Source organism: Phycodurus eques, chromosome 1 (assembly GCF_024500275.1).
Source record: "Phycodurus eques isolate BA_2022a chromosome 1, UOR_Pequ_1.1, whole genome shotgun sequence".
Lineage (NCBI taxonomy): Eukaryota > Metazoa > Chordata > Actinopteri > Syngnathiformes > Syngnathidae > Phycodurus > Phycodurus eques.
Genome location: NC_084525.1, coordinates 34,244,735 through 34,266,435, shown reverse-complemented (window position 1 = coordinate 34,266,435; position 21,701 = coordinate 34,244,735). Strand labels below are relative to the sequence as shown.

Below are 21,701 nucleotides of genomic sequence, written 5' to 3'. Positions count from 1 at the left end.
CTGAGGACCGGGGTTCAAATCCAGGCCTCGCCTGTGTGGAGTTTGCATGTTCTCCCCGTGTTTGCACGGGGTTTCTCCGGGCACGCCGGTTTCCTCCCACATCCCAAAAACATACATGGTAGGTTAATTGAAGACTCTAAATTGCCCGTCGATCTGAATGTGAGTGCGAATGGTTGTTTATTTCTATGTGCCCTGTGATTGGCTGGCGACCGGTTCAGGGTGTACCCCGCCTCTCGCCCGAAGATAGCTGGGATAGGCTCCAGCACGCCGACGACCCTTGTGAGGATAAGCGGTGCAGAAAATGGATGGATGGATATCCACACGCATTTTTTTTGTTACCAATCCCCCTTTGAAAAGAAATGTAATAGTTGAAAAACATGTTTTTATAGGCTTCTGATTTCAAAACTGGTTATTCATCAATGTGTTGTGTATACTGTAATTACAGTATATGAGGTAATCTTTCACTTATATGGGTCCACAGTAGTAGCGGCCCTCCGAGGGAAGTCATAACTGCGATGTGGCCCGTGACAAAAATTAGTTTGATACTCCTGGATTAAATCATGAAAAATAAGGCCCGCCCTCAAGCTGCAGGACTGTATGGTTTGGTCCACTAAAGGCACTGGAGACGAGCCCTTCACCTGTCAATCAAATATGTTCCCTGTGGTCAACTCCTGGCTGAATAACGTGTGCCACTGAGGTTATTCTTAAGAAATAGTTAATTGGGGACTAACACACACAACTCGGGAGCGAGGTGCTGACGTTTTAAACAAAGTCGCCGTGGCGAAGCGAGCTGTTTAGCTCCGTAGCTCACAGGCTAGTGAACATAATTAAGCGGTTAACTTTCAATACTGCAACCTTGCTCCGATGCGCCGCACATGGAGCAAGGTTGGGGAGTATTGTACGGCGCCAACACCGGTCCGCTGGCGTTCCACGAGCCCACCAACGGCTAATGACACAGGCGTCCAACTCGCCGTGAGCCGCACGCCGTCTCACCACTACGATGACAATTTATCGAGTATGGAAAAACTATCATGTCCATTTTATGTATCGACCGATAAGCCGATATAGTAATTATCGTGACAGGTCTTGAGCTAAGCTCTTATTTCTGCATTCTCGTTAAAATCTTTCAGTGTTGGTTTCTTTTAAAAAAAATAATAACAAATAAAATATATATATATATATATATATATATATATATATATATATAATTAACTGCTGTTATCTGAAACTCTCCACAGGATTTTGATGCATTTATGAGGCGGAAATCCAGCTGCTCTGAATGCCAGTACCAGGACAGACAGGGATCGCTGCATTGTTCGATTAATTTTGACCATTGATGCATTGGCTTTGAAAGTGCTGCCACTTGTTTTCAGTGAATTTGATTACTCCCATTACTGTAGTCTGAAATGCACACATTCACTTTATGTGTAGAAAACAGTAAGGTTTTACTGAGAAGTGGCTTTATTCATTCTTTCTTACATGTCGCTTTATCATCTATAAAATGGACATACAACAGTCACCCACACATAATAAATAGTGTTTAATTGTTTATGTAATAGTTACAGCACCGCTAGTACATAGTGAATGTGATCATTGCAGAATCCAACCTCAAAAAAGGAAAAAGAACTGCACCTAAGTGTTCTGAATTTATTTTACAATGTCTGATTTCTTCATCCACAACTTTTATTTGGCATTTGATTCTAGAGATTCAACTTCAAATGTTATGAAACAAAATTAACAAAACAAAACAGTTGATGAAAAAAAAAAAAAGTAATCTTGTTTGCTCAACACTTGCTTGTTGTACATACACTGCTGCTTGACAAGGGCCCAATGCTCCTGTTTGTATATTTTGCAGCAAAAGCTTGTGTGCCGAGGTAACACCTGGGATCTACATCACTGGGCCATAATGCACGTATGCTCACTGCTGTTGTCAGAGTAGACCATAGAAATGGGGGCAAGGACAACATGTACAAGGTTTTTATACACAGGGCACTCATCATTCATTTCTTTTCACTTGTTCAAAACCTGAAAGTCTTAAGTGATGATATTTGGAGGCAATGCTGATGTTCTCTAGCACTTTGTCCATGCATCCACCTTATTTATGGATGACAGCGTGATTTTTTTTTTTTTGGGACTCCCAGTTGCTTTGTTGTTATTGTTGTCACATCTCAGATGTTCATCTGTTCCTCTCAAAATGTCACACGTGTTGATGTTTTCCTTCCAACTTGTGATATGCATATTCAAATAAAGAGGAGATTTTGTGACCACCCGCGTCTTTAATTCCATCCTTTCCTCCCCTTTTCCCCAACTTTTTTGTTGTCAGTTCGGATGGCAACAGGTGGCAGGAAGCAACGTTTAATAGTTTTTAGGGTTAGATGATTTCCCAGCAACTGATGCTCCCTGACAGGCTGATGTATCACAGATTCCAGGAGGTCCTTGATGCCCAGTCCTACCTACCCTGCCATGCTCTCCAGGCTCACCTGGATCTCCTGGAGACCCATCACGGCCATCTTTAACAATCCCTGCAACTCCTGGAAGACCTGTGGAGAGTACACAGTTATTGTGACAAAGGCAGATGACTTTGTGAATGTTTCTATGACCTCACATGAGGTAAATCCTCGGTAGGGTCGACTCCTACTCTGGAGGTGATGCCATGTGTGCACAGTGTTGGGGAGTAACTAATTACATGTGATTAGATTATGTAATTTGATTACAAAATGAATGCAATTGTAATCCATTACATTACTGGGCAGAAATGCCCAGTTAAATTACAGCTGCTTTGGGAAATTTCCATGATTACACTTTCAGTTACGTTTGAAAAAGAGTGTGCAAAAGCCCAGATTTTTGTTTTCATATCAGTTCCTCCTTTTAAAGCCGATGCCTGTTTCTGGCTTTCTCCGGACATGTGCCATTCTGCCGTAATCTCTAACATGACTTACTTTCCCAAATATAACCTTGACGTGCCACCTTGTGGTACATTCTATTATTTTGTATGAGATTTTGAAGAAGCTGACTCATAGTTAGACTTTTTAACAGTTTCATCTTTATAATTTTGGACTCATGGAACATTGTCATATGAAGTGATATTGTCTAAATTGTGCACGTCATGAGCTCAACATGGGAGCATGTTTTCCACATGCTGTACACACAGTGCAACAAATATTTTTTTTATTATGTATTTACATTTCATCATGTTTTGAGATCAGTTTATTATTTGTGTAAAGAAGAAATATGTGGTTAATTCCAAAATAATGATCTAATTGTTTCAATCCACTATTTTAGAGGAAACATCCAAGGGTCCTATTGATGCATTCCTTCATAATTAAGTAATCAAAATGTAATCAAATGTAAATAGTTATATTACATTGAGAAAGTAATTGAAATGTCTACACTACTCTTATATTTTCAACATGGTAACTTGCACAGTAATTGTAATCAACTACATTTCCAAAGTAATCTTCCCAACACTGTGTGCAAAAGTACCACACCGTTACACACTTGCCATACATGTATAATGAACCACCGCATATTAGTCATTTGGCACTCGGATCCTTCGGGGGGGACCTTTGTTTTTTGCTGAAAAACTCTCCTTTTTCCTGTTTTTGTGCTCCGAAAATTCAATAACAACATTGATTCAGAGTTTATTCAGAGTGAGCCACAAACTGAGGAGGTGTTAATTGTTTGGTCACTGGTCAAAAGGATCACGATAATGCCAGTTTGTATTGCCTCATAGGTTAGCTATGGGCATTTAGGTTTCTCACTCCACATTTCAAGCTGTTATACTCTTTACAGTGCTGGCCAAAATGTCTCCATGACCTCTAATTGGCCATGTAGACTTTGCATGTGGACGTTAGTTATGGAGGTGTCTGAGCTTGGACCAGGGTTGTCCTGTTGATATTTATTATAATATATATTATAATAAAACACTGTCGAGTTTTTCCTTTCCACTTTTGTCATGCTTCGAGATAATATCTGTTGTATATTATCGGGGCCGTAAAAATAAAATTGAATAGAGTCAGAATTTAAAGGTACTAAGCCTCAAATAACAATGTCAGGCTACACACTGTACCTTGGTATCCTTGGTCTCCAAGGGGGCCCTCAATTGCTTTGCCGATGGGCCCCTTATCACCTTGCTCACCGACGTCACCTGTTTTTAAAATGGACAATGTTTAACAATTATGTGTTCAATAACATACAGATGAGCACCATGCTTCCACCAGTATATAAGTTCACACTACAGTGTTACCTTGACTCACGAGTTTAATTGTTCCGCAACCATGCTTGTAACTCAATTTACTCTTCTCTCTCTCTCTCTCTCTCTCTCTCTATCTCTCTCTCTCTATATATATATATATATATATATATATATATATATATATATATATATAAAATTATATATATATAATTTTTAGCCCTTGAAATGCCGGTGATCTGTTACAGCCCCCTAAAAAGTCTGTTAGTTCCAGAATTGGCTGCTGTTGTTTACTGGCACTGTGGCACAATGCAGGCAAAGAATGGGACTGACGTATTTCTGAGTCACAGATATACAATATGACTAGATCCAATTCCAAAAGATGTGCCTATGTGGCGGCCATGTTAAATGTTACACATTGACCTGGCAGCCATGTGATGGTTATTTCTATTGTCTATTGTACATGGAGCGCTGTTGCCGGTGTGGAGAGAGATCGAGAGCGAGAGAGAGAGAGAGAGAGAGAGAGAGAGAGAGAGAGAGAGAGAGAGAGAGAGAGAGAGAGAGAGAGAGAGAGAGAGAGAGTGAGAGAGAGAGTGGCATGGCTGAAGTCTTAACTCTGAGGAATACAAAATACAAGTCTTTGGAGTCAGGAACATGCTATTTTTTGTACAGTAACAGTTTTTTTGTTTGTTGTCAAGTCGTTATCCTTTGGCAACCGAATTGGAACTAGGAAGCACACTAATTCCTCGCTGCTCATGAAAGGGACTTGAGTATGGTACGTCAACAATTAGGGATGTCCCGATCCAACTTTTTCAATTCCGTTCCGATACCAATATTGCAGCCTTTAGTTTTGAACAATACCGACATCGATCAGATAATCATACATAATTTACATATTTCGTAGAATGGAATGTTAGCAAAGGCTTGATCAAGTGATATTACTCAAACAGAGAACAATAATCAGCAACTGTAGGAATGAGAAAAACGGACCCGTTTATTACTAATAATAATTAATTATTATTATTAATGGGGTCCAGCATACCCGTGACCCTAGTGAGTAGAAGCGGTGTAGAAAATGGATGGATGGGTTACAAAAGTAGCTGCTGTGCACATCTTGACCTCTGAGGGGTAGTGTGGTGCACGCAATTAGAGCAATAACAAAGAAAGAAGAAGTCACAATCGAATATTGTTATTAGAACTCGTTTTTAAGAGTTTGAAGAATATATGCCAGAGAGTATTGTTATATTCCCTGTTTGCATGTGTTTATACAGCGTTTGTGTACCAATATTCATTATTTTAGGAGATATGTGCCACTACTTCGATGCTAATTTTCGTTTTAAAAAAACCAAGAAAGAAACTAAGTCTGTGATGTATTTGAATGTTAAACAGGTGTAATTCTTTTGTTATGTCGGTTTAGTTTTACAGTGAACTTCAACTGGAGTATCAATAAATAACTTTAAGCGAGCAACATTCACTCTTCCTCCTTGCTACTATGTTCGCACCTTAGCAACCTGTTGTTGCGATCTCGTGGGCTCTGCATGCCATCCGGGTGCTGCTGTGTAGAAGTGCTGGAGCGGAGCACGGAATGGACTATTTGTATAAGAGTGGTCAAATCTGAGATTTTAGGTCCAGTCCGATCCGATGCTTTTTTTTTTTTTTGGCTGACATCAGCCCAATTTCTGGTCTCAAATATTGGCTCGGCACATCCCTATCAATAATGTCACCATGACCAAGCACACGGGCGTGGTAAGTTTGGATAAAATGGAAAACTTTCAAACATTCATTCATTCATCTTCCATTCCGCTTATCCTCACGAGGGTCGCGAGCGTGCTGGAGCCTATCCCAGCCATCTTTGGGCAAGAGGCGGGCCACACTCTTAACTGGTCGCCAGCCAATCGCGGGGCACATATAAACAAACAACTATCCGCACTCACATTCACACCTTCAATTAACCTACCCTGCATGTTTTTGGGATATGGGAGGAAACCGAAGTACCCGGAGAAAACGCATGCAGGCACGGGGACAACATGCAAACTCCACACAGGCGGGGCCGGGATTTGAACCCCGGTCCTCAGAACTGTGAGGCGGATGTGCTAACCAGTCGTACACCGTGCCACCACTTTCAAACATTTTCAAGCTTTTTATACTTACTGTATTTTCACGACCATAAGGCGCACTTAAAAGTCTTACATTTTCTCCAAAACGCCTTATAATGCGGCGCGCCTTATGTGTGCACCGAGTTCCAAAATCTGTAAATGTTGTTCTGTGACTTTGATGAGCACGCCGCTTGACTGACTGGGAACATTTCCTGCCGACACACTGCTTATATAGAGGAAAGGCGGACGTGAATGAGGACAGCATGCGGACGCCGATATGTGCATTGTGCAAAATAACATGGGTTTGGCTAAGGACCCCCGAAAATGGCACCTACAAAGAGAGACGCGTACGAAGCACAGTTTAAACTGAAAGCTATCAGTTACGCGGAGGAACATGGGAATCGAGCAGCCGCAAGAGAATTCAAGATCAACGAATCGATGGTTCGCAAGTGGAGGAAGTAGGAAAACACCGGCATCATTGCTGAACAGCCCCCCGGCAACGAGACTGACTCCGACAATGGCGAGAGGGAACCCGGCATGTTTGATGGAGAACTTGCCCAGCTGCTCATTTCGGATACAGAAGATGAGGAACTTTGATGGATTTGTGGATGAGGAATGATCAAAAAATAACGTGAGTACATTGTTAAATACTTCAATAAAGTACAACCCAACTCAGTTTTGCTCCCACTGCCTTTTTAAAAACATACGCTAGCATGCATGCTAGCGTATGTTTTAGCGTGCATGCATGCTACCGTATGTTTTAAGCTAGCGTATGTTTTACCATGCCTGCGCCCAATAATACGTTGCGCCTTATGTATGTGTTAAATACAGAGATAGACCCCGTAACTGAGACGGCGCCTTTTAAGCCTTATGGTCGTGAAAATACGGTATTTACAATAACTTTGTACTGTACTGGGCGTTTTCGGCCACAAAAAAAAAACAATTTTGTACTGTACAGTAATATGGATGCATATGGTCTCCCAAAAAAAGTGCTTCGATTGGGTATATCGAACAATATATTTTCCCAAAAACTTTCACGATAAACGATAGGATTGTTGATATTTTTTTTTTTTTTATGCCACTGATATAAAGATATTAGAGCATAATAAAGAATGGTAACATCTTACAAATTCTGCCCTGGTAATCAAACTTATGAGCACAACTGTGTAATTGTTCGCTCATTTACTAAATAAAAGTAGGGCTAAATTACACAATAAGAGCAAGTAAATAAAAACAAAGTTATACGTGTTCAAATAAAGTGCTTAACAAAAGTTAAAAAAAGTTAGAATTCCCCCTTGTCTGTTTGGCATCTTGACACAACAGTGAAGTTTGAAACAATTTTACATAATTTAATTTAATAAATATTGACAACTGAACTGTTCTAGAGATTATGTTTGTTAAAATCTTTACTTTGTTTCATTAAGGCGTTTCACATACAGTGGGTACGGGAAGTATTCAGACCCCCTTAAATGTTTCCCTCTTTGTTATATTGCAGCCATTTGCTAAAATCATTTAATTTCATTTTTTCCTCATTAACGTACACACAGCAGCCATTATTTACAGAAAAAAATGGAATTGTTGAAATTTTTGCAGATTTATTAAAAAAGAAAAACTGAAATATCACACAGCCGTATGTATTCATACCCTTTGCTCAGTATTTAGTAGAAGCACCCTTTTGAGCTAATACAGCCATGAGTCTTTTTGGGAATGACGCAACATGTTTTTCACACCTGGATTTGGAGATCCTCTGTCATTCCTCCTTGCAGATCCTCTCTAGTTCTGTCAGTTTGGATGGTGAACATCGGTGGACAGCCATTTTCAGCTTGCTCCAGAGATGCTCAATTGGGTTTAAGTCAGGGATTTGGCTGGGCCATTCGAGAACAGTCACACAGTTGTTCTGAAGCCACTCCATTATTTTAGCCGCATGCTTAGGGTCATTGTCTTGTTGGAAGGTGAACCTTCGGCCCAGTCGGAGGTCTTGAGCACTCTGGAGAACGTTTTCGTCCAGGATATCCCTGTACTTGGTCGCATTCATCTTTCCTTCGGTGGCAAATCAGTCGTCCTGGCCCTGCAGCTGAAAAACACCACCACAGCATGATGCTGCCACCACCATGCTTCACTGTTGGGACTGTATTGGACAGGTGATGAGCAGTGCCTGGTTTTCTCCACACATACCACTTAGAATTAAGGCCAAAAAGTTCTATCTTGTCTCATCAGACCAGAGAATGTTATTTCTCACCATCTTGGAGTCCTTCAGGTGTTTTTTAGCAAACTCCATGCGGGCTTTCATGTGTCTTACACTGAGGAGAGGCTTCCGTCGGGCCACTCTGCCATAAAGCCCCGACTGGTGGAGGGCTGCAGTGATGGTTGACTTTCTAGAAATGTCTCCTATCTCCCGACTGCATCTCTGGAGCTCAGCCACAGTGATCTTTGGATTCTTCTTTACCTCTCTCACCAAGGCTCTTCTCCCCCGATTGCTCAGTTTGGCCGGACGGCCAGCTCTAGGAAGGGTTCTGGTCGTCCCAAACGTCTTCCATTTAAGGATTATGGAGGCCAATGTGCTCTTAGGAACCTTAAGTGCAACAGAATTTTTTTTGTAACCTTGGCCAGATCTGTGCCTTGCCACAATTCTGTCTCTGAGCTCTTCAGGCAGTTCCTTTGACCTCATGATTCTCATTTGCTCTGACATGCATTGTGAGCTGTAAGGTCTTATATAGACAGGTGTGTGGCTTTCCTAATCAAGTCCTATCAGTATAATCAAACACAGCTGGACTCCAATGAAGGTGTAGAACCATCTCAAGGATGATCAGAAGAAATGGACAGCACCAAAGTTAAATATGAGTGTCACAGCAAAGGGTCTGAATACTTATGGCTGTGTGATATTTCAAGATATTTTAAGATAAACTAAAAAAGGAGCACTCGTAAGTCAAGGCACCACTTTCCTGTAAATATTTGAAACCGTCATACCTCTGGTACCAGGATCTCCAAGTTCTCCTGGCAGGCCTCTGTATCCTGGAGGACCACGGGCACCCGGGTGACCGAAGGAGCCGGCTGATCCCGGCTGTCCTGGAGGCCCGGCAGGTCCGGGTCGGCCGACCGTCCCCGGTGCCAGAGGTCTGCGAAGATTGGCGGCCAGTTGTGCAATTTGATCTGCAGAGTGCGGAAGGCCATCAGACAGTCACTTCCCATCTTATATTTCTCTCAACACTGGAATGAATTTTAATGTGGATCTTCACCATCGATCATTGAGCCACACAACTCTCTGATGTGTTGTTCACTCGCTAGTTTACCCTAAAACATAAGAGCAAGATTGTATTATGGACAATAAACTCATTCAACATGTTTGTTTGGTAATCTTCGAAATAAAACACTTACAGGTACACCTGTCTTTCCAGCAATGCCAGGAATACCCTGTTCTCCCTGGAAGCCCATTAATCCTGGTTTTCCAAGGGGCCCTCTTGCCCCAAGTTCTCCCTGTGGCCCTGTGACACCTTTAGGTCCCAGTTCTCCTCTTTTCCCTCCCTGTTTCCAATAAAAATGTTTAAATGACTTGTTGTTTGACATAGTGCTAATATAACCTTAGCAGGAGCTAAAAACATCTGCATTGACCCTAAATGCCACTTCTTTCAACAAACACAGGAGAAGAAGGAACCCCCCCCCCCAAAAAAAAACAAATCGAAGAATCTAGAAGCATGAAACCCGTCACTGCTGTGCTTGTAATCACACAAATTGTGCTGCACCTTCATGCTACTCATCTCTTCCTTCTGCCATTTAAGCAGTCAATGATGCTGAAGAAACAATGACTGACTAATTAATCCCATTAAACCTGGAATGTGAGGCAGAAAGTGCAGTGACTGCGTAAATAAAAGTAAGGCAACGGACTGACCAGGAACAACGAATATACTGTCATCAGTTCTACTTGGGAGTGACGGTGGGATGGACACACTCTTAGCAAAATGTAGAAATATAGATAAATGTAGCCCACCTCTCCTTTTTGTCCAACTGGTCCAAAATGGCCCTTTGAATAAAAGACAAGTAAGAAATAAGTGCCATTCTAAGAATGATGTCAAAATATTTGACAATCGATACTTACAGGTTCTCCATTCTCTCCAGGTAACCCATCGCTTCCTGCTACACCCTACAATTACAACATAACATAATCTTACACATCCATCCTAATCACACAGTAAAACAGCCAGACTAAAACACAAGTTCAGCTGGGCCTTTGTTAAGCATGACTAGCTTGAACTTTGACTCGGGTAAGTACCATGTCTCCTTTAGCTCCTGAAGCGCCAACTGGCCCCTGTGAGGTAGGGTGGGGGGGAAAAGGAGAGAACATAAATGAGAGCAATGTTGAGGCATTTGTGCAAGAGGGTAGGAGGTGGAGGGGGCATGGTGAGGGGTATTGAGGGGGCAGAGAGGATAGCAGGTTGTGGGGAAGGGGAAGCAATATAAAGACCATCTTTGTTCTTTCGTTTTCGACTAGGGACGACTGTGTGTCAGAACTCTAGCTGGGCTATAGTTTAACTTTATTCCACTTCCACTAAGGTGGGATGGCCTGGGTAATGACATCGCTGGTGTTTTGTAAAGACCCTATGGAGACGTATGCAACTGTTGATGTTTGATAATGGCCGGCGATATGTGAAGGACTCACTCTTTCACCAAACTCTCCTCTAATGCCTGTTGGACCTGGAAGACCTGGATCCCCCAAAGTTCCTCTGACGCCCTGCGGCACACAAAACTCTATAAACTATTAATTCTAACGACAGCAACTAAGAACTGTAATGGGGATTGTACTGACCTGGAAACCATTCACCCCCTGAGGTCCCGGGTTGCCTGCAGGTCCAATGCCTCCCTGCAGGAATAACACACTGCTTATTAACTACTCGTAACATTTTGATTATAATGTTTAGTAAGACAAAACATGCTACACTGACATAATAATCGTGAGATTTTCTTTGTTACGTACATGTCAATTCCTATAATTGATATAATTTAATATAATTTTCTTTCATGCACAGGATCTGAGTCCAAGCACAAAGACCTCTTTGTCTCTGGATCCACCGGTGTGAATACCTCCGACAGTCTCTGGCCATATATTTATACTGACTCCACCGTCACATAATTTTGAACCTTGACCCGGCAAACCTCTTTTCATTGCCATTCCTCTTCTGAAGACGTTCCTTCGTCCACAAGTTTAAATTGAAAAGAGGTTTCGAAAGGTTTCCAAAATTCGACAATATTGCACATTCTTAATGAGATTGAATGTTGTGCAGCGATTTGATGGTGCGGCATATTGGCACAAACTTACAGCCACTCCTCTGGGTCCTGCTATGCCTCTCTCTCCTGGTATGCCAATGTCACCCTGTGAAAAGACATGAAAGTCTTGAGAAACCAGATGCTTCATTGTTCAAACTTGTATTTAGCAACACGTCTGAGAGAGCCAGTAACAGCCCAGATGCCCACCAGATACATACAGGAATACCTGGCTCTCCAGCGGGTCCTGTCTCCCCAGCCTTTCCTGGATCACCCTGGTGAAATTAAAAAAACAAAAAATAATAATAATAATATAATATATAAATTAATATATTATATAGTCTTGTAGTCTTGCATTTGGTTTTAAAGCTTACAGCTTCTCCTTTTGATCCTTTGCCACCAGCCTTTCCTTGTAGACCCTATGGAGGAAAATATATTCATGGTGAACTTGTCTTAGGCATATGGTATGTTATTGTCGATGAGGAGACACCTCATCAAATACATTTGTGTGTGTGAGGACACACACAAATGTATTTTAACTTACAGGAAGTCCATTGGGTCCTTTTTCTCCAACTACCCCATGGCGCCCAGCATCACCCTAACCAACCACACAAACTGTGATTGTAACATCAGTCTTAATGAAATTGTGGCTCGCAAGTATCTTTAAGCACAGACCACAAGAGGACATGTACCTTCTCGCCATCCATTCCTGGTGTGCCATCTTTGCCATCTCTGCCAGGAATTCCCTGTGTGGAAATCAGACAGTCTTCAGTTTCTATTGACCATTTCAGAAAGCATTTTCATCAGGTGGTCACTTACGGGCTCCCCTTTGGGCCCAGCACCACCAACAGCTCCCTTTGGACCAATTTTACCCTGTTTGAAGCACAGGCATGTTTAATATGTGATATATGGAGAGCCTCCAAACTCCCAATCTTTTACTTACAATTTCTCCTTTGGGACCTCTGAAGCCCTGAGGACCCCTTTCTCCAGTATCACCCTGGAAGAATCAGATGATACACAAACAGCTATTTATTAATGGGACCAGTGATTAATTGTGGCAGTAAATTAGGGACCCAAATGTCAAGGCGTTTTCAAAGTGTTTCAGAGACAAACAGAGACTCACTGTCTTTCCGATGATGCCAGCGATGCCAGGTTTGCCTCTGAATCCCGGAAGACCCTACAACAAACCAAAGAATAAGGGCAAGGAGAACAGACACGCTTTTCCGAATGAAGCCGAATCAGTGCCATTTCTTACTCTGTCTCCCACAGATCCCATAGGACCCGGCAAACCTCTTAGACCGCGTGGGCCCTGAAAAATATCCCCGCAGCACCTTGAGGCAAATGTCGTCAAGAGTCATCCAAAAACTGCAATTCTGAGATGACCTTACCTGCAGGCCAACTGTCCCTGGAAAACCTGGGGGACCAGGAGGACCAGGATCCCCCTAAAGACATACCAGACACTCGGTAAACCAACAAACCAGCACCATCTGTAGGACATTTGTGGCCTATGTCACACACTCACCTTCTCTCCATCCTTCCCAACTTCTCCCTTGTCTCCTTTATGGCCCGTGTGACCCTATAAGAAGAGTCGCAGTATATTCAATCAAAGGATGACAATGAAATGTAGGATTATGGGGTGTTGCATTTATACTCATCATAAATAGTCACCTTAAATCCTGGAATCCCCGGAGGACCAGGAGGACCAGGAGGGCAGATGGCAGGACACTGTACACAAAAACCACTGAGCATCCTGCTCTTTATGCAGTTCATTGAGTTGCGTCCTGTAATACTTACCAGGAGGTCACCACTGAGATCATGAAGAGTACCAGGAAGACCCTGACAAAAAAAAAAAAAAAAAAGTATCATGCATGTGCTTGACCTCCACAAGCTAAATTACAGTCTTTTGAAGTCCAGTAAAAAAAATAAAAAAAATAAAAGTAAAAAATAAAATAAAACAAATAAAATAAAATAAAAAATAAAATGCAAAAAAAAAATAAAAAAATGCAACTGTGTTGCAGCACTAATTTCTCACATATGATGAGGACTGCACTTACAGGTGGCCCATCAGGACCAGCAGGTCCCGGAAGTCCTGGAAGACCCTCAGCACCCTGGTAGGATAAAGGAAATTCCAGTTACCCTCCCATGTGTAGTCACATGCAATGTGTACCAATGTAGAATAACACTTGATGGGAGTTAAACCCCTTAAGATCCTTAACATATGCAAACATCTACACAACAATCTACCCTCGTCTCAAATTTTTTCTCTATTGGATTAACATTTTTTTCCCATCACATCATCATTCTGGTCCTCGAAAAAATTATTCGATAAAAGCTCATGGTGCAGGTGCGCTCATGGAGTATCTTCCTTACAAGTGTATTGAAATAACGATTAAATATAATGATATAAAATAGGCATGGATGATCAATCTCTTTCACATTCAGGGGATAATGCTGCATTTTGACGATGGCAAGAGGTCTAACTGAGGATATTTGACAGACACTCACCACAGGACCCTGAGGTCCAACTCCACCAGGCAACCCGTTGGTCCCGGATAAACCCTGGAAACAGAAAACATTAAACATTTGCAATCTGTCAAAAGAGGGTGCGGTAAGTATATTTTCCCAGGATTCCAACCAAAAAAAACAACTTCCTGGACATGAGAAGAGTATTAAGATCATTTCTACTCACTGGAGCTCCTGATCTTCCTCTGCCCTATGGAAAATACAAGAAGTCTTACTGGCACAAATTCTGATTTAAACTGTGTCGGCGTGGGCTTGTTAGCTCAGGGCCTAGTTGACGTTATGTTGGGGTACTTACAGCAGCTCCAGGTGGCCCAGGAGGTCCTGTTTCTCCCTATGGAGAGACACACAAAGTCTGATATTCTGAATCAGTCACTTGAATTTTTGGAAGGTTACAACTGTGTCCAAATAATAAGTGGCTTATGCTAGAGTTTGAACAGAATATGAAAATATGTCTCATGATCTTCTATGATAGATATTTAAACTTTATACATTTTTTAGAATTGAAGACTAACATTGACTTTAACACGAATGTATGAGAGATAGCTTCCACCCACATACAGTCCATGCAGGATTTATTGCAGGTTGTAAGAGAGTGAATTAATAAGAAACCTTGCATTGCATCCAACAAACAAATTAGATTGCTCTCAGATAAGAATTTGTGTTAACAATATACTGTACTAAAACTGCATCAGGCAGTTATTATCATCAAACTGAATTATCCCAAATCATGCGGTTGGTATCTGCACTGCAAAAACGCAAAATCTTACCCTGTGAATTCATTGTATTTCTAGTGAAAATATCTTACTGCACTTATTTTAAGACACTTGTTTTTATTTTTCACTTTTCCCTAAATTTTGAGCAAGATAAAAATATTTATTTGCAGATACAAGATCTTACTTTAATAATCTTATCAAGTCAATTCATGCTGGCTCCATTGGCAGATTTTTTCCCCACTTAAAATAAGACATTGTGTCCCTAAAATCAGAATCATCTTTATTTGCCAAGTATGTCCAAAAAACATACAAGAAATTTGTCTCCGGTAATTGGAGCCGTTCTAGTACGTGTATGAATTGACTAGATAAGATTCTTGAAATAATAAATCATAAAATAAGTCTTTTTGTCTCTTTGAAAATTTTGAAAAGTCAAAACTGTCTTCAAATAACTACAGTGAGATGTTTTCACTAGAAAAACAAATTCACTGGGTAAGATTTTGCAGTGGAGCAAAATATATCTAATTTTCTTTTTACCGATTTACCCCCCAAACACCCACCCCACACACACTTTGTTTTACCTCCTCTTATGCTTTCTTTAACCCCTTAACAGCTGTATTTGTAAAAGCAAAAGAGACCAAATAATCACAGAGATGTTACACTTCACTTATCCACTGCATTCCTTACAAACAGATGGGACGTGACTTCAACTGCTTTCTTGTTTGTTTTATGATGAGTCAGAGCAGTATACTGTATTTGTGTACAGTAATCAGCATGCGCTACTGTTTTGCCGATGCACATTTTGCATAATGCAGTAGCAATGAGCAAATGGGGAAAAGCGTCCTCATTAGGTTTATTAATTAGCTGGATTGATTGGGGAGGTTGAATGTTTGAAAGCATATTTGGAGCATTTTACTTAAATTAAATTTATTTGACATTCATAATGTATGTGTGTGTGTGTATAATTATAAAACGTGGAGAGCAAATACATGTTGGTCACCCTCAGTCTCATAGAATAATGGGGGTGGGGTGGGGGTGGGGGGGGGGGGTGACATTCCAGGCCAGATTAGAGAAATAATGCTGATTCTGATCCCTTGTTAAAAGTGTTCAGACCACAAGGCTGAGCCAGCTTGACAAATCTAGTTCGACAGAGAGCATGCAGGCATCATATCTACATTCTCATGCAAAACGCAGATACTTTATCCCATAACTGAGCTGAATTCATCTTTAGACTGTATCAAAAACACACAGGACACACTTACTGCCTCCCCTGCAGGTCCATCCTTCCCAGGAGGACCATCAGGACCTGTCAGACCCTGAAGAAAAGATGGATATCATCACTTTGTATGTTCTGTTGGTATATTACACATTCTTACGAAGTGCATAAGAAGAAGTGATCCTGATTCATGCCATAAATAAAACTGTTAAAACTAGTAAGAATGTGATTCATTCCTAGAGGACAACACAGGCGGGTGTGCTGATTCTCGGCACTTACATCCACCCCCGGAAGTCCTGGCAAGCCTGGTTTTCCTGCGACTCCTGGAATTCCTGCTTTTCCTTTGGGGCCCTGCAACAAATAGGGAGAACACCATCAACAAAAATCTAAATATGCATTTGTTTGTTTGAAGACTCTCAAATTAGGGGTGATGTTAAAAAAAAGACTTCTATATACACTAATACAGTACATATATTATATATACTGTATATATATTCTTTATTATTATTATTTTTTTTTAAATATATATATTTTTTTTTTGCTCGGTGAAATATGGGAGGCAATTTGTCAGATTTATTTGAATTTACATATGTGTTCTTGGAATAGTTTTGTTGGATGGGTGCAGGAAAGGTAGGTAGGTTGGTTAATTAAGGTTAATTAAGAAGGCGATTCTCAACAATAATATTAAAATAATTGTATGGAAAAACACATACAATATATGCAGTATGTATATATTTTCAGGGTCACGGTTGAGCTGGTGCCGATTCCATCTGATTTTGGGCGATAAGCGAGGTAGACCCTGGACAGGTCGCCAGTCAATCGCAGGGCATATTAAAACAACGGCTAACAACCATTTGCACAGACATTAACACCGATGGACATGGTATGTGTTTGAAATGTGGGAGGAAGCCAGAGAAGCCAACACATCGATAACATTTGATAAGACAACTAGTAACACCATTATTGGAATACTCACTGCTTTCCCTGCCATTCCAGGAGGTCCGGACTTACCCTGTTATTGAAAGACACACATTAAGACTCAATAAATGTACAGTATGAATTTCATTACTTTTTTTCATACAACTGGCTGTGGTTGTTGTTATGATGTCATGAGGTTATTATTTACTTAAATTTCCTTAACTGCATTTACAGTGCGGTGAAAAAGTACTTGCCGCCTTCTCAAATTCTTACTTCTTTGCACAGTTTACCAACATTAATGTTTAAGATAATCAAACTAATGTGAACTCCAGACAAAGAGAACCCAAGTAAACATAAAATGCAATTTTTAAATAGTGATTTTATTCATTACGGAAAAAAAATATTCAAAGCTACCTGGTCCGGTGTGTAAAAAGTAATTACACCCTTCCTGGCCCCTTGTTAAATCATTAATTAACTGTGGCTCATTACAATTTTGGGAAAGCTGACTTTAATTCCACTGACCACATTCAGGCCTCATTACCTCAGTACCTGTTCAGTCAAGAAATAACTTAAATAGCACCTGTCTGACAAAAAGAAATCAGGCAAAAGATCTCAAAAAGCGGCACCAATGAGCCACGATCCAAAGAAATTCAAGAACAGGTGATAAATAAAGTAATTGACATCTATCTGTCTGGAAAGGGTTACAAAGTCATCTCTAAAGCTTTATGGCTCCAGCAAACCACGGTGAGAGCCATTAGCCGCATATGGAGAAAACATGGAACAGTGAGTGGCCAGCCGACAAAGATGACCCCAAGAGAACAGCAAAGACTCATTCGAGAGGTCACGAAGAAACCCAGGACAACATCCAAAGAACTGCAGGCCTCCCTTGCCTCAGTTAAGGTCAGCGTTCATGACTCAACAATAAAGAAGAGATTGGGCAAAAATGGCATCCATGGCAAAGTTCGAAGGCGAAAACCACTGCTGACCAAAAAGAACAGATAGCCTTGTCTTACTTTTGGAAAAACAAAAAAAAAAACATTTGAATGATTCCCAAGACCTTTGGCAGAATATTACCTGGACTGACGAGATGAAAGTTGAGCTTTTTGGAAGGAATCTGGCGTAAATGTAGCTCAGCATTTCAGAAAAAGAACATCATACCAACAGTCAAACAGGATGGTGCGATTGTGATGTTCTGGGGCCGCCTTCTACTTCAGGACCTGGATGACTTACTGTGACTGATGGAACCACGAATTCTGCTCTTTACCAGAAAATCCTGAAGGAAAATGTTTGGACATCAGTTTGTGACCTCAAGTTGAAGCACACTGGGGTTTTGCAGCAGGACAACGATCCAAAACAAACACACCAGCAAGTCAACTTCTGAATGGGTTAAAAAAACAAAATGAAGGTTTTGGAATAGCCTCGTCAAAGTCCAGACTTAATTCCGATTGAAATGCTGTGTTGGCATGACCTCAAAAAGGCTGTTCATACTGGAAAGCCCTGCAGTGTTTCAGAATTAAAACAATTCTGCAAGTAAGAGTGGGCCAAAATATCTCCACAGAGATGTGAAAGACTCATTCCCAGTTATAGAAAACGCTTGATTTCAGTTGTTGCTAATATTATGATTATTACTTGTTACTAGGTTTAGGGAGCAACCACTTTTTCCACACAAGGCCAGATAACTTTGTATGTTTTTCCCCCCCATAATAATCACAATTTAAAAACTGCATTTAATGTTTACTTGGGTTATCTTTGTCTGATATTTACTTGAACATCTTAAACACTAATGTGGGGAAACTAAAAAATAAAATAAAATAAATAATAATAATAATTTGAGAAGAGGGCACATACTTTTTCACAACGCTGTATAGTGTTAAGTCTCTGCAGGCTTTGGGGGAAGAACAAACAGAACTAAAAAGGTTCACATGCTGATTTGAATGGAGGAGGCTGAAGGTGCAGGGAGGAGGTGTGAGGTGAAACTCTGGATGGTCGCACACAGCTGGGGAATGTATGAATAGACCCTCTGTGTGCCTTCACCCGACTGCTGGAACCAAAATATCTACAAATAAAATACTCTCTTGTTGCCTTACAAGGGCACATTCACGTAGTTTGTGCCAATAATCAATGTGTGTAGTCCACAGTACTGTTCACATGTTAAGGTAATCGAGAACTTTAGAAATGTTGCAACTGGAAATGACACCATAAATTCTTACAAACTCTTATAGAGGTTGTCCATTAAGTAAGTACTAAGTAGTGCTTGCATTTGCCTGCCATTATTGGCAGGAAATAATAGTGGGTGGGGCAGTGGGATGGGCTACTGTGACAAAACATTTAAGAGACCAAGAAAACACAACTTAGCCTGCAAAGGTGTAAAGGCTATCCAATATAGGACATGACAATTGAGCTACAGGGTAAGGAAGTCTAAAGCTACACGAGGTATATATTTTAAAACACACATTATATACAGTATTTATTTGGGGATCCTGTTTGGAAACGGACAAAACTGAAGCTGAAATTCATTCTTCATTTGCGCACTGGGGCAGCGACAATGACGATTGAGCTACAGGGTTGGGAAAGGTAAAGTTACATGAAGAATATATTTGAACACACACATTATATAGATGTTTTTTCATTTTCTAACTGGGGCCGATTCACTGTTAGATTGGTAGAAGCTGCCGTCAATGTGCGGCAAATGTTAAAACAAAGGTCAACTCACATCAATGCCGTCCCGTCCCGGGGGCCCTGGCGGCCCTGCCACCCCGGTGGCTCCTCGCAGGCCAGGCCTCTGCAATACAAAGTAAACGGAGTATCATACATGTGTCACCACGCGGCGGTGGTCATTTTCAGTGATGAGAAGTTGTCGTTACTTGAGTCTCAATAGTGTCATTATTGTGCAGGTGAAACAAGACATTAACACACTATGTACACAAATTAATGCATCAAAGAAAGACTACATGACAGTATGCATTGAGTCCATGATTCAGTGTGGATTTGTCCACTGAGCTTGTGTATTGGTGTGAATGAACAGAGGTGGTATTGTGTGCACTCCTCTCAATCCGTGCATTCCAAAACGAGCAACATCTGGCCACTCGATCAGAACCAGCACATCCCATACATGCAATCAAGAGATAACTATTTTTTTTATGTAATGCAGTGGTGTCAAACTCAGGGCCTAGGTTCCAGATCTGCCCCGCCACATCATTTTATGTGGCCCACGAAAGCAAGGACTAATCTAGTTCCTTATTCTTATGAAATTGATTTAGTCCTTTCATTTTGGCAGAAAAACTGCCCAAAGAAATAGCAAATTTATTTCAATTTTAGCAGATTTTTTCCCCCAACAAATCCCCTACCCGTTATAAAGTAACAATTGTATTTTTAAGTATTTGGTTGTCACTGTATTCCAAACCATACAGTTAAAATTCAATGTGTTGTTAAAATAGGTATGTAATAACAATAAAATGCAGAGCCAATTCTGTATAATATGCAGTCATCGGATGAGGTGGTTAGGCTGTACACCTTATTTTCAGTCATAACGGCCCTCTGAAGGCAACCATGAATAGGATGTGGCCCTCCACAAAAATGAGTTTGACACTCCTGCGTAATTTATCATTTCAATAACAGATGGAAAGGACAGATTTTGTGCCACCTGCTCCAGGGGGCTAAAAAAAAAAAATGGCGCAAGGACATCAGTGAAAGCCTACCTGGCCAGAGGAGGTTGTCAAAAGCTGGCACAGTAAGAGCACGCACAGAGCCGAGAAGGTCGTCATGACTCCCAGCGGTGTCGCTCGCGGAAAAAGGTCCAAACCCGGTCGCCGGTCCTGGCTCGCTCCCCCCCCCCCAAACAGTCCAACGGGAGCCTTCGTTCACCTGGAGGCGCGCAGCTCCTGAATAACGTCCTCCTGGCTCCCAGATAAACCCGAACCTCCAGAAAGTAGGAAGGGGCTGAGCTCAGTCTGGGTGAGGAAGAGTGGGACTTGACACTTGGCGAAGAGGACGTAGAAAGTCGAGCAGGGAAACATTCGGAATATCAGTCGATTGGGCGGAGCTAGAGGGTTTGTGGGGTTTGTGCTTTGACCAATTATAAGAGAGATTTTCTGCGATTGACAGCTAAAACAAGCGAGTTTCTGCGTTCTCTCCAATCCCCACCATTTTCATTATTTCACCATTACCCACCCCCAAAATCGAAATAATAAAAGCAAACTCATGCTTTAAATACTGTATTATTTTGTGTGTTTGTTTTTTAGCTTCAGAGAGGGCATGATAGGTCACCACACTCACAGGCACATTAAAAATATTTACATATTTACTATTAGAATACTGCAAGAAAAATATGAATACATGTTGTATCTGTACTGGTTTTCACCATCAATCCATCCATTTTCTTCCGCTTATCCGAGGTCGGGCCACGGGGGCAGTAGCCTGAGAAGGGAGGCCCAGACTTCCCTCTCCCCAGCCAATTCCTCCAGCTCTTCCGTGGGGATCCCGAGGCGTTCCCAGGCCAGCCGAGAGACGTAGTCTGTGCAACATGTCCTGGGTCGTCCCCGGGGTCTCCTCCCGGTGGGACGTGCCTGGAACACCTCACCAGGGAGGCTTCCAGGAGGCATCCTAATGAGATGCCCCAGCCACCTCATCTGGCTCCTCTCAATGTGGAGGAGCAGCGGCTCCACTCTGAGCCCCTCCCGGATGACCGAGCTTCTCACCCTATCTCTAAGGGAGAGCCCGGGCACCCTGCAGAGGAAACTCATTTCGGCCGCTTGTATCCGGGATCTTGTTCTTTCGGTCCCGACCCACAG

At 41.6% G+C, this 21,701-nt stretch overlaps 1 protein-coding gene across 1 annotated transcript; it reads right to left on the bottom strand.

Moving 5' to 3' along the window:
- Nucleotides 1-1,529: 1,529 nt before the first annotated feature.
- col9a3 (collagen, type IX, alpha 3) lies at nucleotides 1,530-20,911 on the bottom strand. The gene is made up of 32 exons (XM_061689245.1): nucleotides 20,610-20,911; nucleotides 19,625-19,693; nucleotides 16,970-17,005; nucleotides 16,273-16,344; nucleotides 16,040-16,093; nucleotides 14,363-14,398; nucleotides 14,234-14,257; nucleotides 14,050-14,103; nucleotides 13,599-13,652; nucleotides 13,339-13,380; nucleotides 13,213-13,269; nucleotides 13,067-13,120; nucleotides 12,933-12,986; nucleotides 12,800-12,853; nucleotides 12,668-12,721; nucleotides 12,488-12,541; nucleotides 12,364-12,417; nucleotides 12,237-12,290; nucleotides 12,089-12,142; nucleotides 11,919-11,963; nucleotides 11,766-11,819; nucleotides 11,600-11,653; nucleotides 11,090-11,143; nucleotides 10,943-11,014; nucleotides 10,556-10,591; nucleotides 10,382-10,426; nucleotides 10,274-10,306; nucleotides 9,664-9,810; nucleotides 9,525-9,579; nucleotides 9,256-9,438; nucleotides 4,070-4,147; nucleotides 1,530-2,540 (listed from the first exon to the last, which is right to left on the bottom strand). The coding sequence occupies exons 1-32, from the start codon at nucleotides 20,673-20,675 to the stop codon at nucleotides 2,356-2,358; spliced, it is 2,037 nt and encodes a 678-aa protein (XP_061545229.1). The 5' UTR covers nucleotides 20,676-20,911; the 3' UTR covers nucleotides 1,530-2,355.
- Between the last annotated feature and the right edge of the window lie 790 nt (nucleotides 20,912-21,701).